We start from the raw sequence: 22,728 nt of genomic DNA, 5'->3' as shown, positions 1-22,728 counted from the left end.
TTTCTTACAGATTTTTTATATGTAAGACGGGATGGTTGGGTCATGATAAAAATATGTTGGAAAATATAATATTAATTATAAATAAATTCTTTGTTACTTATAAGAAAAATTGTAATATTCTTAAGAAAAATATACGTAGTAATATTTTGTCTCATTTTGCCTGTCATGTTTATTATTCATTGGTCAAATCAATTCTTTCTTCATTGTTTATTTTATATTTTTAATTTCTAAATTTTATTTCTTTAATGTTTAATATGTAGTTTTTAAATATATAAATTTTATATACAAATATTAAACTTAATATTATGACACATTGAATTTAAAAAATAACTTCATTTAAGTCTCGCTAACACAAACAAAATGGGACCGAGGGAGTACTAATCATTGATAAATATCATTGATAAATTGTTTAATTGTTACTTATGAAAAAAAAATGTAAGATTTATAACAGAAAATGTGATATTTTTAATAAAAAATGTAATACTTTTAAATTAAAATAAAATATTAAGAGTTGAAAAGTTATTTATGACAAAAATTGTAATACTTATGAACAAAAGTGGATAATTGAACATATTACAAAATTTAATTGACAAATAAAAATATATTTTAGCCACTACCAAACCAATTTCTCTCAAGTATTGGATAATTAATAGTCTTGAGATCCATCCTACTAGTTTTACCATAATATTAAACGACACACTTAAATTCACATTTGTCAGCATCCGGTCATGGTCTATAGTGCCAAGTTTATTTTTAAGTAATATACCAAAACCTTCAAAAAAAAAAGTTGTATACCAAAAAAGAAATATTCAATATATTAAAAATGAATATTCAATATACTAAAAATGAAACTTTTATCATACTAAAATTGAATTTTATGTCAATGATCCACCTTACAAGGTGGACCATGGTATAATGATTGCTAATGATTGCTCCTCTTGTACACAAAAAGAAACGCCTAAAATGCTTCCAAATTCATGACTATATCTGTGCCCATCAAAACCATGCTTCCAAATCCAAACCTACTAAACTGAACCAAAGAACTTGAGTGTATCAAGGGACTAACTGTTCATTTGACACGCAACTATAAGTCTATAACATGTTTTCTTGGCCATGACGGTGAGCACATAACATACATCAGCAGCTGAAAATTAGCCTATGATTTTTGACATGCTAGTTAACTTTGGCTTTCCATGCCAGGTACTTTTTGTTTTCTTGTTTGCATCTTTTCCATTCTCTTAGAACAGCAAGAATCACGTGCAAAGCAACTGGGAGAAAGAAGGGCTGCAGGAATAGAGTAGGAGAAGGAGAGAGGGTAAGACAAGTGTGCTAGATTTTGGGTCTTTGCCTCTTTGGGAGAATAAGTCCTATTTATGTCAGCAACTTACCGAATAGACAGCAAAGCAGTGCTCAAATGAGTAGTAGCTCACTGACATCATAGATGGATGATAAAAGGCATCTTCTGCCAAGGATCTCGCTTGTCTTGATGACACTGGTAGCGAACAGAGTAAACTAAGAAATTTGCAAATCAAAGTGCAGAGGAGATTATTGAAAGCTAAAAGGCAAAATAAACATACCAGCTGAAGCATCATAATTGCCAATTGATGCATTGCTTAGAGATGACTTTGCAGCGTCAAGAGAGAACTTCACCTGCACATAATTAATACTATATAAATAATAAAAGCATGCATCTCAATCAGTTCTGCAATATCTAAAATAGTATCCCCTTTGTCATAAAAGAAAGCTTCTTTTAACCAGCTTGGTTGGCATGAGTAGCTGTGCACTCTCATCCCTTAAGAGAGTTCGGGAGTTCAAAAGCCCCTCTCGTATGGAAAAACCAACATGGCCAGCACTTTCACCCTTAATTGGGCCGGCCCGGTGCAAACGGAAATTATTGAATATGGTAGTGATGGTACGAGCTTAATGGTGCCTCCTATAGTTAGGGCTTACTCAAGACACCTCTTGGTCTAACCAAAAAAAAAAAAGCAAGCTTCTTTTGAGACAGAAGGTAAGGTGCAAATGAGGTCAAACATATATCATGATCAATATGTCATGATCCCCAGTACATATCCTTCATGACCACCTCATGAAGTCATGATGTGGCATGTTTCAATTTGTTAATTGGGATATTTATATAGAAATGATGTCATATAAATTAGATATAGAAGAGGTTCATATAGCATTGCCAAAAGCCATAGTAATATAATAAACCAATTGTAGGTAACTGAAGTTAACAAATCTCTACCAAGTACCAACACAGAGCAGGTGCAAAGGGTTCAAATATGATGGCTCACCAACAGGAATATAGACTTATAGAGACAAAAGTATAATTGAATCACTAACCTGCTTCCCTATCTCATCCATAATTATCATCCTAGGAAGTGATTGAACCTGAATGAGAAATTTTTCAGGATCTAGACATAAATAAAGGACAAAGGATGGGGCAGCTAATGACGTACCAACCGACTAAGTGATCCAAGAGTGGTACCACATTGAAGAAGATTGAAGCATGTGTGTTGTCGTGATATGAAATCCAATTCCCTTAAAATAAGAACACACAAGTTTTTGAATTATCATTAGCAAATAGCTTGCAACAATGTAACACAACAAGAAGTTACCCCCTTTTCCCTCACAAGTGTGCCAAGATGTTACTTAAGAAGATAAGGGAAGTAATTAGTTATGCTATGCTGGCTAAACATCAAAAACCCAAATCAAAAGGAAAGGTGAAAAGAAAATATCATTTAGAATTACATTTAAGGGGTCATCATTATGAATACAACAGATGATTGCACTAAAATTATGGATTTATGGTTGTAAACATCATTGTGGCATAAACCACATACAGAGTAGTAGTTATTAGAGGTCTGGCTTTTCAAGACTAACATAAGCCCTCCAACATTCATATGTAAATAAACAGAAGGGAGAATAGAGAGAGGAATAAAATTTTCTGCAACAGAATATGAAATAAAGTATTGCATGGCAGTAGAAGCAACATGTTGACCTTCATATTCTGAATAACAATAACTATAGATACTATATTCAATTTTGTAGAAGCAGATGATGCATATTTATCATCAAGCATGCAAGACAGTTTTTAGACCTACTCCCTCCCAATTGTATTCATTGTTTTTAGACATAGTCTAACCATTGTGTAAAGCCTTTTTCACTGGTTAATAGTCTAGACGTGGCAGTTGCACCAACATAGAGGCTATCAGAATTTAAACCAAAGAGTTGCCGCAGCTGCCCCATGAAAACTTCAAAAACCTTCTTCAATTCCTGTTTCAGAATGTGCATTAATCAATTCAAGAACCCATGTTAGAGCTACTTAATAACCAGCAAACATATTCGATAATGAAAAAAATACCAAAATCTTATACAATATTGAATCTGAATGCTGACCTCAGAGGAAATCTTATGTCTGAGAGGTTGCATCTCGGAATTCCTTGAACAGGAGGAGGGAGGATTCCAAACAACAACTCCTCCCCACATCTGAAAAGAGTCATATTCATGTTATGAGGTTGTGAAAGAGAGATGCAAGATAGAAGGGCATACTGGGGATGAATCCTAAACTCACAGGAGATATAAACCCATTTGTTTTGGAAAGCTTTCCATTTGGAAGCAGCAACTGAAGAGGACACTCTTCTTCTGATGGCACATACCTGGAATTAAACAATCCAACAGAAATGCTAGTGTTTCAGATTTTACTGATATAAAGTTAGAGGCAGCTATGGCAAAAGCATTATCTGCAGAATCATATTTTTATGGGGATAATGCAAAGGATAATGGCCTAGTTTGGATGAGCTTATTTTCAGGTAAGCCCTTAAGCTGATTAATTTACAGTGTATATTGTTATGAAAAATAGCTTATGGCTTGAAAAGCTGTTCTTAGCTTATTTTCATCAGCTATTTCAAGGAGTTTATCATAATAAGCTGAAAACAACTTTTTGAATGCCAACTGAAATGAAACACCTGTATGTTATTTTGAGCTTATTAAAAAGTTTCTTATTGTAAAAGCAATTAATAAGCTGGTTATCTAAACTGTGCCTAATACCAGTATATCAGTTTGATTTGAGTTCTAAGGTTGCCTAAAATATATATGGCAATCTATTCCCTTTGTTTGTTCCCCAATTAATTTATGAGTGTTGATTAACAGTGGTATTCAGTTAAATAACATACACCACAAAGTGCAGGACTTTTGACCGGCCCCCAGCTGCTGTTGAAGTATCCAAATGCCACTCATTTGAATTCACCTATAAATCTCATTAGTATAAATAAGGAATTCTACAACATCCTCAATAACAATAAAAGTAAAATGACTTACAAAGAAGGGAAGATCCTTAATACTGAAAATATAGCTTCCCTGCTTTTCATCCCATCCAGAAAATGAGGACTTTGGAGTATGGTAGAGAACCTGCATGGCAAAAATGAAAATTATATCTTTTTATAAACACTACATGGGACAGAAAGAAAGATTGAAATCTCGATGACTCTCTACAAAGGCAACAATGTAGTGTGAATGCCACCTGACTCTCCACACTAATGTCAGCTATTGGTCCCAAAGCTTGGACAATAGGAGCCAACAACATATCATCTAACTCTTGAAAATCCCTGCTTATGCAAAAGCATTTTAGATGAATATGTGCAAACAGGTAGATAAAATATGTTTGAAGAACACTGATGCATCTGATTGCATATCTGCAATTAGAAGTAAATAAACTGTCAAAGAAATGATTTTAGAGCATCTTTATAAGCTTTAGCTGCAAGGTAGCAAGTAGTATGATTGTCCCAGGGTTGCAAAACAGGGAGAAAATACAAGGCCCTTGTATCAGAATCAAAACGATCAGCTCATAGAAAAACTAAACAGAATATTAAGAAGATAGTGGCTCAAATTCAGAAGAAATAAAACGCCATATGTTCCAGTATAAATGGTGGCATAAAAAAGATCAAAATAACTCTGAATTTACAAAAAGGAAAGGATAAATTAAATACCAATCATAAACCCAATCACGGGGATCAGCATTCAAGAGATTGAATGAAAGCACAACCCTACCATCTGCACCGACTGGCATAAATTCCCCATGAATTGATCCTTCTTCTTTCCCACCATTCACAAACACTTCCACAAAAATTTCCACCACTTTCTCCACAGCTTCCTGCTCAGAGAGCTTACCTACAATCCAAGCATGACGATATTTCCCAACCACAGCTCTCACCTCTTCATCCCTGTTCACCACCACTACTGTATAAACCCTACTGCTCCTACTATCTAACACAGACTCTAAAAAATCATCAGTGTTATCCAAACTCTTCTCAAAATCAAGTCCACTTAATGCTCCACATTTCCAAACAGCATCCTGGTTTTCACTGTAAATGCAATTGGAACTTGAGCTTTCAAGTGTTACTGCAACTGTAAAATTGCTTAAACAAGTACCGCAAACGGGAGATTTGGTTGAAGTGAGTTTTTGCATTTGACTAGTTATCAGAAAACTTAGCTCACTGGCAGTGGAAGTAGTGCTATGATCTAAATTCACAAATACAACTTGGAATTTACAGGGGAATAGCAAGGGACTCCTTTCGATGGATAAAGCTAGCGAATCGATGTCTTTAAATGGCAATGGCGCTCTATGGATCTCGATTGATTTCAACAGAAATGGCAAACCTATAATCAATTTTTTCAAAAAATAAGAAGGAAGATAAAACTTGAAGTCGTGGCAGTTACAAAAAACGTGCAGATGCATAGTAAGTAATAGCTGGTGAGTTACCAATGAGGAAAGAGATAAAGATGGTGAGGGTAAGAAACAGGCGCTTCCTTCCGGGTTTGGTCTTCCGCATGGTGTTGGAGTCGAAATCGTTGACAAACGACTGGTCGGATTTCTGGTTACTATCTTCTGCACTCGGCGCTTCGGAGATTTCCGCCATGGCTGGAACCTCGAGTTGTTCCTTCACTCTGTTTCTTTCTGAATAATTCAAAGCACAACTTCTGTTATGTCATTTAAACGATGCGGTCGTGGGTTCGAACCCTAAAAAAGCAAGGTGGCTGCTAACTTCTAACCAAATTACATACAAGTTACAATACTATAAGTCTATAACCAACAATTGTGACATTATTTCTTTAGGGAAAATTATGATTTTAGTCTATTAGTTATAACTAAATTGTAGATTCGGTACATGAATTATTATCTTATATAAATTTTTCTCTTTAATTATGTTGAAAGTGGCAGTTTCAATCCATTGTTTAAAGATTTTGTTAATATTAATAATTTATTTTAAATTGCTATATTATTAAAGGATCATATTGATCATTTCATAAAATTTTCTCAAATCCCCTCTATGAATTTTCATATATATGCTACTCTTACAATATAATAACATTTTTTAAGTTGCACAAAATAATAGTCTAAGTTGCATTTGTTTAATGGACATCAAAACAACCAAAAACTTCCATGGGTTGCACGAAAATACAAAATACAACCTAATATACAAATGATTTAATAGGCACCGAAACAGTCAAATGATAACCTAAGTTACATGGTTTAACAGGCAAAAAAACAAGATTTATGTAAATGCTTATCACATGGTTCCAATTATTTTGCTTCTTAAATTTAGAATGATGTTGTTGCTTTTTTTTTTTGTTAGTATCCTTTGGCTAATAATAAATGTTGGAGGTTGCATTGTATCTTCTTAAGTGTATTGACTCTTAATGGTGGAGGCTAGATAATTAGGTGTTTTTTTTTTTTTTCATTATTTACTTTATCTAAAGACCAATAAAGATAATTATCTCATTCACTCAACTTCCACTAAGGGTCCGTTTGTAAAGCAGAAAATTACTTCTGGAAAATGAGTCATTTTTTAGAAAATATTTTCTTTTTCAATGTTTGTTTGTTTTCTGAAAAATGTCTTTGTATGTTTAGTTCATTTTCTAAAAAATGAGTAGAGTTGTATAATTAAACATTTTAATTATTATTTTTAGAATATAAAAATATTTATAACAATATTAAATATGATTTTATTTATTAAAAAATTTAAAAAAATAATAATAATAAATAAGTAATAATTTCTTGATTGGGGAAGAGGGGGAAGAGTTGAGGGGGCAGAGTTGATATGTACACAAAACAAAGAAACAAAATGTGGTTTGAACAGATGAACGAGAATGAGAAATTGAGAATGCAAACCTTTGTTGTAATATTAGGATCTAAATATGGCAAGTCACATTGCTAAACACCATAAAAAAAAATCAATGGTTTTCAGCGGAAATCAAAATCGGAATCATGTTTTGGTTGTTGGTAGAAAATGACTTACGCCAAAATGCCTTCATTTTCCTCAGTCAACAGATTCAATTGACTGGATTTTCCTATTGCATCAACCATTGTAAATAACCCAATGGGGTAGCTCAAGTGGCAAGTGAGTTCTCCATGTGGGGAGGAATTTTGGGAGAACCTGGGTTCAATTCCCACAATTCCCCTTGGACTAGTTTCGCTCCATTTTGGAGCGAACGTTAAACGGACGGAGAGATAACTAAATTGCATATGTTACTCATATTTGTATGATCTCAATGAGATATAAAAAAGAGTAATTTGCATTCAACAAAAGAAAAAAATTGTAACAAACTAGCATATTAAAATTTCAATTTGATTTATTTTCAGTCCTAAGTAATCTTTTGCTTGTCATTTTTCTTCTTAGATTCCACCTCAATCAAGACAAACAAGTATTTACCAATAATTTTACGGTAATAGTATATATATATATATATATATATATATATATATATATATATATACTTTTTTTTAAAGAAAATAGAAAATAGAAATGACATATGAATTGAAAGTGCTTATAGATTAAATACTCACCCCAACTTATTGACATGAAAACAACAACGTACATAAATTCGTAATATTTATTTCAACTAGTAATATTTAGTAAACTTATAAACCAAAACAATTTAGAATTTTCAGCTACACTCAAATGGCCAAAAAAAGAAAAATTGTGTCTACCAAACTCAATGTTTAATTGATTATTTAATTAAAAAAAATGACTAAGATTTCCTTCAATAATTTGGGTTTAAAATGCATGATTAATATTAACATAATTTGTTAGTGGTGGACTAAAATTGCCACTTTACACATAATTAAAGGGAAAAATTTGTGTATGGTAATAATTCATGGACTGTGTCTACAATATGGGTATAATTGATAGACTAAAACCACCATTTTCCAAGATCTCATGAAAGTAGTTTCAAATTTATAAAAATTCATCATTTTAAAAGTTTACATATCGAAGTCATGATTGAATACACCATTTAGTTCATTTTTTAAAGTTGTAAGTAGTTTCAACTTTCAACAAATTTAAAAGAAACGATATCATTTTGGACCATGGTCCACAATAAAATTTGCCGGGTTGGGGGCCTTGGGTCCTATCCCTGAAATTTTTAATAAATAAATAAATAAATAAATAAATAAATATATATATATATATATATATATATGTATGTATATATTATTATAATCGGTCTTTTTTTTCCGGGGGAAGGGAAGGAGAACATCCATGATCATTAATTGATCCTAACAGTGTTGAGGCCACCAAGAAAGCCTAACTCATCTTCGCCAAGATATCTCTGGATAGTTCTGGGAGGAACCTCGTGCCACTTGATCGCCTCACCATTGTTTTGAGCTTCTTTAGCCAAAGCATCAAACAACTTTATTTTGTTCCCTCGGAACATGGACAAAGATGACATCCCAATTTCTCTTCTCCGAAGCTCTGCAAAGCTCAACGATGTTGTTGCCGTCTCTGTCGTAATTTCTAGCCCCATTAATCAACTCCACAGCCTTCATGCACTCTGACTCAATCATCACCCTCCAATAGCCAAGCTCCCAAGCTTTCTCGATCCTAGTATGGATTCCCCACAGCTCTGTCTCAAGCGCTCCACATGTGCCAATCTTGTTCGAGAAAGCACCAGTGAACTCTACGGCTTCGTTTCTGAATACTCCTCCACCAAGCCGTTCTTTCTTTCTTTCTTTATTAACTTATTTCCACTTAATTTAAAAATCTGTTTGGGTATATGCTTTAATTTTATTAATTGATTAATTAATTAGTGATTTATTATGTATTTTTATTATATATTTACACTTTTATGATGTACATTTGCTAATTCAAAGATTAGTTCCGTACTCATCCCTAAAATGTATATAATAATAATCCTATTATTTTTATTTGTGTGTATATATCATTCAATATATAATGTATTTTTTGTCTTTTAAATATTTATTCCGTTTCTATACATAAAATTAGTCAAAAGCATAATATAATTCATGAAGTCTATTGTTTATGCGGTCCAAATAATAAACTAGAATGTTTATTCTATTTCTAATATATTCCATTTTCTTTAGAATAGAATTTATATTTCACAATTAATGCACTAATTTGTTTTTCAAAATAATTGTTCCAACAAACACCAATAATGGAAACCACACTTATAACTTATTACAGAAGCGAAGGACAACACTACTTTGCCTTAGAAGTAATCTTTGTCTACTTTTCAAGGTGAAGGTGATACTCCATTTTCCATCATTTCTCTGTGCTAATCTTTTGCTTACTTAACCAAATCCATCTCCCACCCATCCCCAAACTTTTTTTTTCTTAATTAGAAAATCAATTACCTCAGTAAAATAAAAGAGATTTTATTTTTTATAGAGAAAAAGTCATTTTTGGTTCCATGTGCATGACTATGTAATTTGTATTACATTTATTCTGGAAGACCAGATTTCTTGATCAACTATTACTGAAAGTGCTCTTTTCGGAAAGAGGACTTCCTAAAGGAGCACTGCATTTGCTTTTTCCGGAAGGAATATTTATAGAAGAGCACTGCATTTACTTTTTCGGGAAGGAGCACTACATTTACTTCTTTGAAATGAATACTTTTGATAATAGTTGACCGAAAAATTAGACGACAGAACTAAATGTAATACAAATTACATAGTGATGTATCTAATTAAAAAATTTTAGTACTTCGGAACTAAATATGATTCAGTCCGAAACGAAAAGTTAAATTTATTATTTTTTATATTACGACATTGTAAAGTACTACGTAATTCTCCCTTAACTACATAGATTAGATCTGAGCCCTTCAAGAGTTCTGACACCTTAAACCTTCACATTCTGCTTAAAGTCCTGCCTTTTCAAAGTGGGGGTTTACTAGACGTTGAAAAATAAAAGGAAAAAAACACAAACTTTTTATCTGAACATTTTTTTCTCGAAAGATTCGATTTTTACCGTGATTCAAATAGTTATGAATCGTAATTCCACCAAAGGGTTTTCTTTCTCACTGTAGTGGTAGTGGATATAGCTAGGGTTTTAGGGTTGTATGTGGTAGTTTGTTGAAGAAAGCATTGTTTTATGAAGTGGGGGTTTCTTGAAATTTGATGCTGAATCAAGGGGAGTTAATAATCTGGTTAGCGGGTGAAGAAATTAAAGGTGTAAAAAGATGATTCAGCTGCTGTTCTTAGTTCTGTGCGCGGAGGGTGCTGTGGCATTCCTTCTAATGGTGAAGATTGGGCCTCTAAGGGAGCTGGTGATGAAGGGGTTGGATCAGGTGAAAATGAGGAAGGGGACTGTTTTGACTATTGCTGGTACTTTTTCTGCTATCCTCCTTTCCAACTTTATTAACATTGTGAAGATCCAGAACAAGGGTGCTAAGCTTGGTACTATGACACCCATGGATCAAGTACTTTGGAGGACCAACTTGTTGGAAGCTACTCTCATGGGTATCAAGTCCTAACCCTTTGTTTTTGTGTTTTCAATACATTTCTTTATGGAAATTGCCACTTTATGCTATAGTAGTAGTTCTGTTCTATGTGGCTCTTGTGTTGTTCCAACTGGAAACTTGGTGTTTTTCAATTGTTATTGCCCCAAAAGGTTGAATCCCCAACCCCAGGGGCTCCCCACGCCTTTGGGAGGATATAAATCACGATAACTTAGTGGCTCGACAAATGCTGGTGTGCACAAGGGATTTGCCCACTTTGGGCATAATCCCCACAATGCTGCTGCCGTGTTTTGAACCTTAGTCTCTTGTCCCAAATTCTGCCTACTAAATCTTGGTCTTTTCAATTGTTCTGTTTGAAGATTGGATTGCATTGCGTTGCATTGTGGTTGCTTATATCTAGTTTTGTTGTGCAGTGTTGCTTCATTTACTAGAATACTTGCTAGAAGTATGGCCTATCTTGTGTTCCCTCTTAACAAGCTTCATATATTGCATATAGTAAATTGCTGTTCCGTGAGTGAACGCTCTGCATTTCTGCTCTACATAATTTATCACAGCTACAATGAGCTTGATGCTGAAGAAGTTAGTAGTAGTCTTGGAGTAGTTGGGAGGGTAGTAATGAAAATGGTCGGGATTAGTTCTGGTATTATGTAGTGTACCTAAATTTTGCCATGATTTGCAAGGAGTTTATCTAGCCTTTCTCCTTGATAGTTCTCCATTGATTATGCAACTTTCTGATTGTTTCAGTTTGTAATGCCATTCTCTGGAATTTTTATTTTTTTTGGACATTAAGAACCACATTCCAATATTAATCTTCCAATTTCACTCAAGTTTATTTCCTGATTCTTGGTGGAAGCTGTGAATTATTTGTCTTATCATGGATCTGAGTAAAATACAGCAAGGAAAGAAAACCTAGTAATTTAGTACATATCAAGTCCTGTTTAATTATATAAATGAAAGGATGAAATAGTAAGCTTTTGTGTAAGAGTTCTTTCATTTATGGGGTTTTTATATGTAGAGCATTTATGTTGGCATAATCATGTTGAATAGATACTACGGATAGGTTAGATTGTTGTCACAACACAAAAAATTTAGTGCATTTATTGTATTATTATTATATACTAGCTAATATTTTTATGAGAAACCTCAGCCGAGGCTCGACGCTCTAGCTAACCTTGTGACCCTACCAACAGAAGTCCCGGAGGCATTAACAGCTCCGAAATGAAGGGCCTTGCTTCAGTTTTGATTCTTAGAAAATTCTACAATTCATATGTGCAGAATAGGTTTGAATTTAGACCTTAAGAGTTGCCATTAAATAACGTCGTGACTGACATAAGACATCTCGCCAACACCTGCTTTCTACAAGATCGGAATCCTGAACCTTTGGTCTGTTGAGCAGCATATATATAATAATATATAAACATAAATGTGCAATCCAACTATCAACTTAGGCTTTTAGTTGAGATGGAGCACATGCTTCAATCAACCCGATGCCAAAGGTCATGCGTTCGAATATAAGTGGCTGACATTGAGAAACGTGAAGCATGCCGGTTAAAATTTATGTTATCATTTTAATATGAACAAATTTCTATTTGAAGAATTCCTTTGTGCTTAATTCTTATTCTTGACCTTACACTTACAGGGTTCTCTCTATTCCTTGGATTCTTGATTGACCGCATGCACCATTATCTTCGGAAATTGGTTGGGTTACGAAGTAGTGTGGGGACGTCAAAGAATGAAGTCGAAAAGCTTGAGAAAGATAAGCTGTCCTTCAAGGAGAAGGCCGAAAAAGCTGAAGAGGAAATCAAGCGACTGCAAAGAGAAATCTCGAGTTTAAAGGATAGTTTGAAGAAGGCTAAAGTAGAATGCGAGGAGAAAGGCAAAGAGGTTGAAACAGCAGAAGCACACGTTGCTGCGCTTCAAAAACAAGCTGCAGATCTACTTCTGGAATACGACCGGCTATTAGAAGACAACCAAAACCTTCAGGCCCAAGCACTCGGTGGTCATCGGAATTAAGACTTTTTTGGTGGCTGGCCATGCGGATGAGCTGGCCGGGCTACGCCTTCTTGGGTAGAGAACGAATTTTGAGGATTGGAGTTTAGGGATTGTGCTTGGAGGAAATCCTGTAAAATTTTATTCAGGCTAAGGCTAATCTAAATCTTGACTCCTGGTATCTCCTGCTGTTGATGTTGTGATTTTAAAACGATTTCGAAATTCAATCAAAATATTTGGATAGCTTTGTGGTTTTGCTTTGCCAAGCTTTGGCCACTTCTTAGCATATATATATAATATAAACATAAATGTACAATCTAACTATGAGTTTAAGCTCTTGGCCACTTCTTGAGCATATATATATAATATAAACATAAATGTACAATCCAACTATGAGTTTAAGCTTTTTTGTTGATGTACCATCTATGTGCTGGGATTATATTTGTGGTTTCTCTTACATTTACATTTCATAATTTGAGTTATGTTTTTCTATTTATGTGCTATACACATGCACATTGAGGTAGAGAAATTTTTAGTTCAAGAGGAATTGGAAAATGAAAAACCCAAATCATTTAGCTTAGAGGGGGCAATATAAGCATGATTGAAGTATAACCATTAACCTCCCAAATTGCCACCTTTAGTTGAGTTTACAAGTTACAACTTACAACAACAGTAACTAGAGAAATTCAGTTGGAATAAAACATATTTGACAGACACTTCACAACATACAGCCACCAGAGCAGATAGTTGAAATTAGTCATTTACAGTCACTTGAATCAAAGCTTATTTCATGAAAACAAAATAAAATTTAAGCTGCAATCTGCAACAACCTCTCAGGGCTTCCCTCAGTACAAATGATATACTGGCTGGAAATATGGCCTCATAATTTCTTTCTCCACTCGGTGCGACCTCTATTTATCTCGACTCCATTGCTAGATAGTCTAAGCAAATGCAAGAAGCACTCGTTGTCGTTGTTTATAGCAGTGGCAGATTCATCAACTGGCTCGAGGCTTGTGAGAGAATCAACCACATCATCATGCTGGCATTCCCGCTTGTAATCCAGTGTAATGGTTTGCAGTTCACGCGTATCAATGATTTCTTGAGGCATACTCTGTTGTGAACACAGACACCATGTTAGGAATATCGCACCTTATTGGCAAAAGATTTTGTTGGGCGGAGGTTGGTGAAGGGCCAAGTCCAGTATCCTGCCTCTCTAAAATGTGGCAATATAAGAAAATAAAGTTGCGCGTACGCTGTGAACTATAGCTTTTGGCGTAGTGGTAAGCGTTTGATCTAACAAGTGGTATTAGACCCATATCACGAGTTTGAGAGTAAAAATTGTGCAGTTAAGGTTGACAGGTGCTAGGAGGGGGAATTGTTGGGTGGAGGCCGGTGAAGGGCCAAGTCCAACACCTTCCCTCTCGAAAATGTAGCGGTATAAGGAAATAAAGTTGTGCCTTCACTATGAGCTATAGCTTTTGGCGTAGTGGTAAGCGCTTAATCCTAACAGATTTCATTACAGTAAACAAAATAATATAATACCAATCAAAGTTCACTAACCTCCAGTACCCATCCAATGTAGGTGACAAAATTTAAATGGTGGTTCATATCCAAATCAGCTCTTCGTGGCTGTGAAGTTACTGAATATGTGAGTACGGCAAACAGAATTCTGCTAGGCTACTCATACTTTCAAAATGATTACTCACCACCAGCCGAAGTACCGAATACTCTGCAGGATCTCCCAACTTGGGTATTTTCTTAGAGCTCGAATTGTTATCCTCAGGAAAAGAAAACCTAGCAATAAAGTAGGTCATTAACATCAATACCTTACATAAGAATATAATAACTATAATATGATGGATTTAAGAGATGGAGAATGGGTGCTGTTAACTTCAATATGGCACTTGAGAACAAACAACAAAAAATTAAGCACATAAAAAGGGAGAAAACAAATTATATCCTCTGTATCATTCCACTACAATTGATTATGACATATTGGTAAAATAAATTAGAATATGATTTTGAACTTCTTAAATTATCTGTCATAGTAGCAAGACAGTACAAGAGAGCATTATTATAATTTTGGGGTATTATGAAGCACACAAAAGGACAAAAAACAGGAACTTGTTAACATCAATATGTTACATAAAAACAAACTACAAATATTAAGTACATAAAACGGATAAAAAATAACATGTCTAATCAAAAGTACTCAAGGATGGAAAGCAGAATGTTGCTGTTTTACTGCACAGTACACTATGTGCTAAGATTTTGAATCTATTCATCTAATCACATAATCACACTGGAATGGACTCCTGGCATTGAAAAAATGTAGTAGTAGTAGAAGAGATAGGATAAGGAACATCACATTTACCTTGGCGTTTTGGGGCAATAAGGCATTAACTCGTTACGAACATCATCAATAACTTTCTGAAGTCGTCTTGTGTCATGGTTCATCATCAACCACATGCTGCAATTTATACATTAATCTTCCGTTAGAAATGGAATAACTGATAGAAAAATCAGTCAAACAGACAAGCCAAAGTAACATAAAATAAATGCACAACATTTCTTAATAATCAGACAGCATAGCAGACAAAATTGATAGAGATCATAAAGTAACAGTTTTTTTTATACATAAGTGGCCCTCACTCAAATTTGTTGAGCAAATTCAACTAAATGTGTTACTAGAAAAACTGCTTTCCCAGAAGAATTTTTTAATGCATAGCTTAGAGAACAACAACATAGTAAAAGATCAAGAAAATAAAAGCATACAAAATGCCACTCTGAAAATAAGTTCGAAACTGTATCAGCAATTCAACAACATACAATTAAAACTGCATAAAAATATTCTAGCACACCTGGTAGACCTTCCAATTACTTCACCAGATGCATAATCCTTAATGACCCAATCACGTCTAGTCCCAATCCTCCCCTCGCTAGCAATCCAAGTCTCTATCTCAATGACATCACTCCTGCACATATAACAGTTAATACAATTCATGGTTGCAGCATATTTGTACCAAGAGGAAGGGAATTAGTACTACCATGCCGGGTATTTATAAATCTCAATGTGCATTCGTGCAGCAACCCATATAAGATGCAATTTCCTCATGGTATGAGTAGTTGCAAAACCATCTGCTGAAAATCCAACACTCTGAGCATGATTGCAAGAGACCTCCTACAAAATCAATACAAAAGTTCAGTCAAAGATAAATGGGTCTACATCAACTACAAACCTTATTTCATGAAGAGTGACTCTCCTGTGAGACGGATCCTTATTAGTGATATGGGTTAGGTCAATATCAAAATGTAATACTAATAAGAAATAAACTGCGTGTTACTTAAAATGATTAGTATTACATTTTTCTAGTATTAAGTATTAGATTTTCATTTTGACCCCACCGACAAGGAAATGTGAGCCAATCTTACACAAGTTTTTGCCTTTTAGAGTGACTCTCCTATAAGTCCATCTCACAAAACCTTATCCGTGAGACAGGTCGGGTCAATAAATATAGAACTAAAAAATATAATACTAATCATCATTATTACATTTTCAAGGATAAGTATTACGTTTTTATCTTGACCCTAGCCGTCTCATTGATAAGGATCTATCAGACAAGTTTTTGCCTTTCATCAATATTGTATAGTTCATATTGTAAATATGGCAAATCGTGAAGGGGTCTAGCTATCTGGCTGGTTTTCTAACATTTAACTTTCCCAACAATAAATGTCACAGTGAGCAACTATAGAACTTCAGACACATCAAATAATTTAGTAGAAGGAAGAGGATTGAGAAATTTAGAACTGAAACTCGCAGTGCAATTCAATTAGCCAGCTTAAATCTTTAAAAAGAAAGAGCAATCTTAACCTGCAAGAGATTGGCAATGGCTTCAATGGTGGCGGTTTTGTTAACGCCGACCTCACTGCACCGGATAATAAACTTCTCCTTAAACGAGAACCCGTCCGCCGCCAAGCTCCCAAGCCGGAGCTGATTTGCAGGGCTCTGCTCGGCAGCGCCCGCCTCACTAATCTTCGGCTCCTGAGTCGACACAGCCATAATCGGACTAGTACGGAGAGAGGCGCCGGAAACGACGGCATTCCGGCGTGTAGTGAATACCGGATTCTTGGGATTGAAGAAGCGGGGCCTGCTGACGCGGGCGAGATCGGAGCCGCCGACAATGGAGTTGCATGTCGACAACATTGTTCGTATTTACAGAAATACCGGCGAACTGATGGCCAGTAATTGCTCTTCGTCAGTGTTTTTGAGCTGGGACTTTTAGAGGGCAACGGCGATGAGCTCGAAGCGGAGATCCAGAGGGACTGCGAGCGTGTAAAAAGACTAAAATGCCACTGATTCGATATGCATCTATTGTTTGGTATTTTCTACGCTAATAGAAAATGACAATTTGAGTCATTTAAGTTAAAACTTAAAATCTTTTCAAAAAAAAAAAAAAAAAGAGTTAAAAAAACTAAAAAATAGATGCTTCAATTATTGTGTTACAACCGGCTCCACTGAAGCATGATCTTATGACCTTCTATTTGAAAGAGTCATTAAAGAATCACTTGATTATAAATTCATTGATAATTATAGAGTATTAGTTTAGTCACTTTTCAGTTGTTATGCCATGGACCCGGGTCCACCTTGCAAGGTGGACTCGGGTCTATGTTCACAATTTCATAACCCTATGTTCATAAATTTTAATTTCATGTTCACATTTTCATAACTCCATGTTCACAGTTTTATAACTCTATGTTCACAATTTCATAATTCCACGTTCACAATTTTATAGCTCCATGTTCACAATTTCATAGCTCTATGTTCGCAATTATATAACTCTATGTTCACAATTTCATAACTTTATAGTGTGACAAAGAGTTCTAAAATTGTGAACATAGAGTTCAAAATTACATATATAAATTGTGAACATAGAGTTCTAAAATTGTGAACATAGAGTTATAAAATTATGAACATAAACTCGGGTCCACCTTGCAAGGTAGACCCGGGTCCATAGCATAATTTGCCGTCACCAATCGTTTTATCGTGGACCAGGGTCCACAGTGGTCCACAGTGCACTGTGGCTCCTGATCCGAAACGACGTGAATGACTTCAGGAAATACACATAATCATTGTTTAGAATACACAGAATGACTTAAGGGAATACACATAATATTGACACAACTACACAGAAATCTCCATCCTAACATTCAAATACACAAAACACATCACAACCTATGTTTAAGTACTCCTAACATGAATACACAAAATCGTAGTCTACAATACACAGAATGTCTGACCAATAAATTGCATGTATGTTTGACCAAAGGAGAAGTCAATTGAGAATTACTAACCACTACATCTAACCACAAAGAACAAACACCAAAAGATTTTCAAGCGATATATGATAAGCATCCGCATCAATAACTTTGCATATATGTCATAATATTTTTGTAACTCTTTCCAATGGATACTGAAACACGACAAATTTTCATAACCGATAGGAATTGCCTTTCTTCATTCCATCTTGACTTGTAAGGATTAGGATGTTGTTCCATGGGTAGGGAAATAATTGAGCCAATCCGTTTGGTTTAGAGCTAGTCTTATTAGGTTGTTGGTTTTGTCGGTTCGAACTTATATTATAAGTTTTTTTTTCTTTGTCGGGTTTAAATTTTTTTGCCCTAAACTTAAAATCTCGGACTATTGAATCATCAAGCAAACTCAACTAAAACTTTTGACATTTCTAAATTTTAAATTTTAATAAACCAATGCATTTACACTAATAAATATAAACTTATATATCATTCAATCTATATAAACCTCCATTCCCAAATTCCAACTAAAAATAATTAATATATTTACACTATAATATAATTATAATATTTTTTATTCTTCATTATTTATTTTCATAAAAAAATATTTTATTTTGTAATATATTTGTTAATTTTTATTTAAAACATTAATAAAAATTTTGTTCCACAGTTCTTATGAAACAAAGAATAGTTTTAAGTGGTTCAGACTACCGGGTTAACCCACTGAATTCTGTGCTAGCCTGTTTGGGCCATCGAGTGTATTGGTGTAGTGTTTATCGCAAATTATGCCGTGGACCTGGGGCGACGCCGTTTCACTATTTTTATTTTTATTTTTAAAAAAATTACTAAACATATAGTCCTGAAATGTGTGAATGTGGAGGTTTCAAATTGTGAATATGGAGTATAGAATTTGTGAATGTAAAGTTATGAATGTGTGAATATGTAGTAGAGTTGACAGAGTTCTAGCAGCCCTGAAATGTGTGAATGTGGAGGTTTCAAATTGTGAATATGGAGTATAGAATTTGTGAATGTAGAGTTATGGATGTGTGAATCTGTAGTAGAGTTAACAGAGTTCTAGCAACTTGTAGCCCTGTAATGTGTGAATGTGAAGTTCCCAAGTTGTGAACATGGAGTATAGAACCTGTGAATATAGAGTTTTGAATGTGTGAATGCATAACAGTGGTAATATAGTTACTAAATATATAGCCTTGTAATGTGTGAATATGGAGTTTTCAAATTGTGAATATGGAGTATAGGGTCTGTGAATATAGAATTTGTGTTCTGTTGCTATAAGAAACCGTTAACGCCGTTAATTTTATTTTTATTTTTTTTAAAAAAATTGTGAAACGACGTCGTATTGGACCCAGGTTCACGGCATAACTACTGAGTGTTTATCATGCTCATTTTTATTAGGCTAAAATTGTGAGCTAGCCCGTTGGGCTATCGAACTTATTAATTGGTTTCATGCTTATCGGATAGACTTTTTATTAGGCTAGCTAAAATCTTTCGGCCCTAATTCTAAAATTTTGTGATCTTAGACTCTAATCCATTAATTTCAAGTTAGGATTAATGTCCCTATCTATGCGTTGTCAAAAATGTTGCAGGACTACACTTTCAATGATAAGTTTGCACACTTTTCTGGACATGCTAAATTATGTTTGAAAAATAATGCCTCGTATTATCTACGTCTACATTATACCTAGCAACATTTTCCTTTAAGACCAAATACCAATTTTAGTCCTACAACTATTAGCAAAATGACAATTTTAGTCCACATATTTAATTTCTGCCAATTTTTGTCCACTACTATTGTTTTAGTACCAGTTTTGGTCCCACGACTACTGTTTTAGTGCCAAAATTCATCGCGCCGGTCACCCATCCGTTTAAAACGTGCCAAAATCTAAAATTTTTAAAGGTATAGTATTTTCGTCCTTTTCAACTCAATGTCCCAATTTGAGCCTGAATAAAGAGATTTAAGCCCTAAGATCGATCACAATTCACAGTTCTCCACCTCAAATTAAGGTAAAATGAGGAGGAAAAATGTGAATTTTGATCGATCTTAGGACTTTAATCCATTTATTCATGTTCAAATTGGGATATTAAGTTGAAAATGACGAAAATACCCTTAACAATTTTAGATTTTTTGCACATTTTAAACGGATGGGTGACCAGCGCGATGAATTTTGTCACTAAAACAATAGTCGTGGGACCAAAATTGGTAGAAATTAAACACGTGGACCAGAATTGTCGTTTTGCTAATAGTCATGGAACCAAAATTGATATTTGCTCTTAACCTTAAATTTATCACTAACCTTCATTGCTCTCCGTGGAGGATTTTTCTAAAACAATATCCCACAAGTTATCTTAATGGTAACTAGTTCTCCCCAAGGTTGATAGTTTATGTAACTTCACTACCATCAAATTAAACTTAGGTTGACGAGAATGTAAAGAATTTGTTAAAACTCTCAGTTAACATTTTGTCCATGCCTGCTTAAAAAGTTGTCTAAAAATTATTTATTTTGTGATTATAGTCACAGTGATGGATCAACTACCCCACTCTCCTACCCCATCCCCTTTATATATATACTAGTATTGTCCCGTGCGATGCACGGTTAAGTATTGAAGATTTGTTTGTAGCATTTCAATTAACTAAAATGAATTTATTTATTAGACTCACATTACGTTAAAGGTATTTGGCAAACAAAAAAAAATTATGAATAACAATTTAATGTTTAACAAAAATTAAGGGTCATTGTATATATTATGTAAATAATAAAATATTAAACATTATTAAACACTTCATGGTAAACAACGTTAGTAGTTGATGTACTAACATTGTTTGAGTCACTACAAATTAAAATTTTCAATCCGTTTGAATTGTTCACTCTAGAAGCAGCAGCGTACAATTGCCCATGAACAAAAACTGGTTTCTTTAAAAGTAAGCCAACGTGTGATAGTGTTTGCCCTTGACTCTTGTTAATTGTCATTGCATATGACAAATTAAAGGAAACTATCTTCTTTGGATTTGAAAGGTAATCTCGGATCCGATGGTGTCATAGTCATTCGGGGGACCAACACCTTGATTCCTGCATTGTTTCCAGACATAATTTTGCCTTCAATCACGTGATATGCAAACTTCGTAATGACCAGCCTAGTCCCATTGCATAGTCCAAGTGAGTGGTCTATATTCCTCAACAACATAACAGGTGACATGACCTTTAAAGTCAAAGAATGGTTTGGAATGCCATATGCCCTTATACCATCTAGAACCTCAGGAGTGTGCACATCATCAAGTAAGTTGCCATTTGAGTTCTATTTACACACACTATTACAACTGTAGTACGTCCTACTATCCCCAGTATGCAGATCACTCATGTATTCGTTGATGGAGTTAACAACGTCAAGGGTTGGTGCTAATAATATATATACTAGAAATTTAGACCCCCAATTATTTTAGTTTTTAGACTTGAGCTTTCATACTAGCAACATCGCGAAACATTTCATCTAACCGATATTTAGACTTATCTTCATTTGCTTCATTGTTAACATACATGTTAGATGTACTAGCCACATCTCTTTCATCGTGCCATATTCATTTTGTATAATTGAAATTAATCCGATTATAGATTAGATCATTAAATATGTCGTCTTCACTTAATTTTCTCTTATTACAACACTTCTTACAATGACAAAAGAACATCTCATTATTATTCGGAAGGTTATGCTTTGCAAAGTCTAAAAATTTTCTAACTCCGTCTTCGTATTCCTTACTAATTCGAGGAGCATTCATCCAACTTTTATCCATCACAAACCAATCAAAAATGATATTAACCATAATTAAATTTTTGTTAACACTAAGTCAACAAATTTCTAAAATAATAATAATATAATAAACAAAACTCATTTAAACATAGACCATGGTGTGGCTAATCACCGGATGCTCAGGGAAAACCAAAAACATAAATAAACATAGGTCACGGTGTGCCCAATCACCGGATTCACAAGGGAAAACTGAAAGTTCCTAAGAAAAAAAATAGAGAAAGATTATACCTCACTAAAGAGTTGTCCACATTGACAAACAAAACCCGAACGAAACTAATCACCTACAATTTTTACTTGTAAATTAATATACGAAATGAATATTGTCCAACAAGTTAGGTAATTTGGGTGAATAAAATTAGAAACCTATATTCTCCAACTAAACTAAAATTAGAAATAATAATTTCTAAAATTTAAAATATATACACAATAATTTACAAAATTCATAATATATACACAATAATAAATACACAAAAATTTGATATATATAGGTGGTGGCAGTGAGAGGAGGTGGCGCGGCGAATGACAGGGTGGCAGTGAGAGGAGGAGAACGACGATGGCGATGGTGAGAGGAGGAGAACAACGGTGGCGGTGGTGAGTAGAGGAGAATGGTGGTGGCAGTGGTGGTGTGGCAATGGTTGTGGCTGAGAGAATAAGAAGAAGAAGGAGGAGGAGAAGGCGTTGGATGGCGGCAGCGAATAGATAATGACGGCTTAGGAAGAAATGAAGTAGAAGAAATAAAGAGAAGAAGAGAAGAAAGGAAAAAAAAAACGGCTAAGGATACGACATCGTTTTTTAATAAAAACCGACGTCGTATTCTATTTAATTTTTTTTAAAAAAAAATTATAATAACAT

General features: G+C 34.4%; 3 protein-coding genes across 4 annotated transcripts; 1 reads left to right on the top strand and 2 right to left on the bottom strand.

Moving 5' to 3' along the window:
* Positions 1-837: 837 nt before the first annotated feature.
* LOC116026127 (GPI transamidase component PIG-S) lies at positions 838-5,999 on the bottom strand. Of its 2 annotated transcripts, XM_031267577.1 has the most exons (13): positions 5,762-5,999; positions 4,989-5,658; positions 4,523-4,607; positions 4,321-4,410; positions 4,176-4,249; positions 3,575-3,659; positions 3,400-3,489; positions 3,146-3,276; positions 2,460-2,541; positions 2,344-2,391; positions 1,578-1,650; positions 1,389-1,492; positions 838-1,284 (listed from the first exon to the last, which is right to left on the bottom strand). In XM_031267577.1, exons 1-13 carry the CDS (start codon positions 5,916-5,918, stop codon positions 1,174-1,176), a joined length of 1,800 nt encoding a protein of 599 aa, XP_031123437.1. In that variant the 5' UTR covers positions 5,919-5,999; the 3' UTR covers positions 838-1,173. The 2 variants fall into 2 exon arrangements, 1 of the variants encoding a protein (XP_031123437.1); XR_004099781.1 differs by lacking the exon at positions 838-1,284 and having other exon boundaries at positions 1,430-1,492; positions 2,344-2,374.
* Positions 6,000-10,187: 4,188 nt separating this feature from the next.
* On the top strand, positions 10,188-12,989 carry LOC116024843. Its single transcript, XM_031265852.1, has 2 exons — positions 10,188-10,756; positions 12,395-12,989. Exons 1-2 carry the CDS (start codon positions 10,477-10,479, stop codon positions 12,766-12,768), a joined length of 654 nt encoding a protein of 217 aa, XP_031121712.1. The 5' UTR covers positions 10,188-10,476; the 3' UTR covers positions 12,769-12,989.
* A 310-nt stretch (positions 12,990-13,299) lies between these two features.
* LOC116024581 (oleoyl-acyl carrier protein thioesterase, chloroplastic-like) lies at positions 13,300-17,081 on the bottom strand. The gene is made up of 7 exons (XM_031265500.1): positions 16,616-17,081; positions 15,792-15,925; positions 15,606-15,719; positions 15,119-15,214; positions 14,451-14,538; positions 14,305-14,373; positions 13,300-13,855 (listed from the first exon to the last, which is right to left on the bottom strand). The coding sequence occupies exons 1-7, from the start codon at positions 16,946-16,948 to the stop codon at positions 13,625-13,627; spliced, it is 1,065 nt and encodes a 354-aa protein (XP_031121360.1). The 5' UTR covers positions 16,949-17,081; the 3' UTR covers positions 13,300-13,624.
* Positions 17,082-22,728: the final 5,647 nt, after the last annotated feature.

This window comes from Ipomoea triloba, chromosome 7, assembly GCF_003576645.1.
Source record: "Ipomoea triloba cultivar NCNSP0323 chromosome 7, ASM357664v1".
Lineage (NCBI taxonomy): Eukaryota > Viridiplantae > Streptophyta > Magnoliopsida > Solanales > Convolvulaceae > Ipomoea > Ipomoea triloba.
Note: the sequence above shows the minus strand (reverse complement) of the source record. Positions and strands in the feature narration are given on the sequence as shown.

Excerpts from the sequence above, each read along its gene's own strand:
- LOC116026127 (XM_031267577.1), bottom strand. The coding sequence starts at position 5,918 with ATGGCGGAAATCTCCGAAGCGCCGAGTGCAGAAGATAGTAACCAGAAA. Across the intron at positions 5,659-5,761 it reads CTTTATCTCTTTCCTCATTG|GTTTGCCATTTCTGTTGAAA; the intron begins GTAACTCACCAG and ends AATTGATTATAG. Across the intron at positions 3,660-4,175 it reads AAAGTCCTGCACTTTGTGGT|GTATGTGCCATCAGAAGAAG; the intron begins GTATGTTATTTA and ends GTTTAATTCCAG.
- LOC116024843 (XM_031265852.1), top strand. The coding sequence starts at position 10,477 with ATGATTCAGCTGCTGTTCTTAGTTCTGTGCGCGGAGGGTGCTGTGGCA. Across the intron at positions 10,757-12,394 it reads GTTGGAAGCTACTCTCATGG|GGTTCTCTCTATTCCTTGGA; the intron begins GTATCAAGTCCT and ends TTACACTTACAG.
- LOC116024581 (XM_031265500.1), bottom strand. The coding sequence starts at position 16,948 with ATGTTGTCGACATGCAACTCCATTGTCGGCGGCTCCGATCTCGCCCGC. Across the intron at positions 15,720-15,791 it reads ATTTATAAATACCCGGCATG|GAGTGATGTCATTGAGATAG; the intron begins GTAGTACTAATT and ends TTATATGTGCAG. Across the intron at positions 14,539-15,118 it reads TATTGCCCCAAAACGCCAAG|GTTTTCTTTTCCTGAGGATA; the intron begins GTAAATGTGATG and ends CTTTATTGCTAG.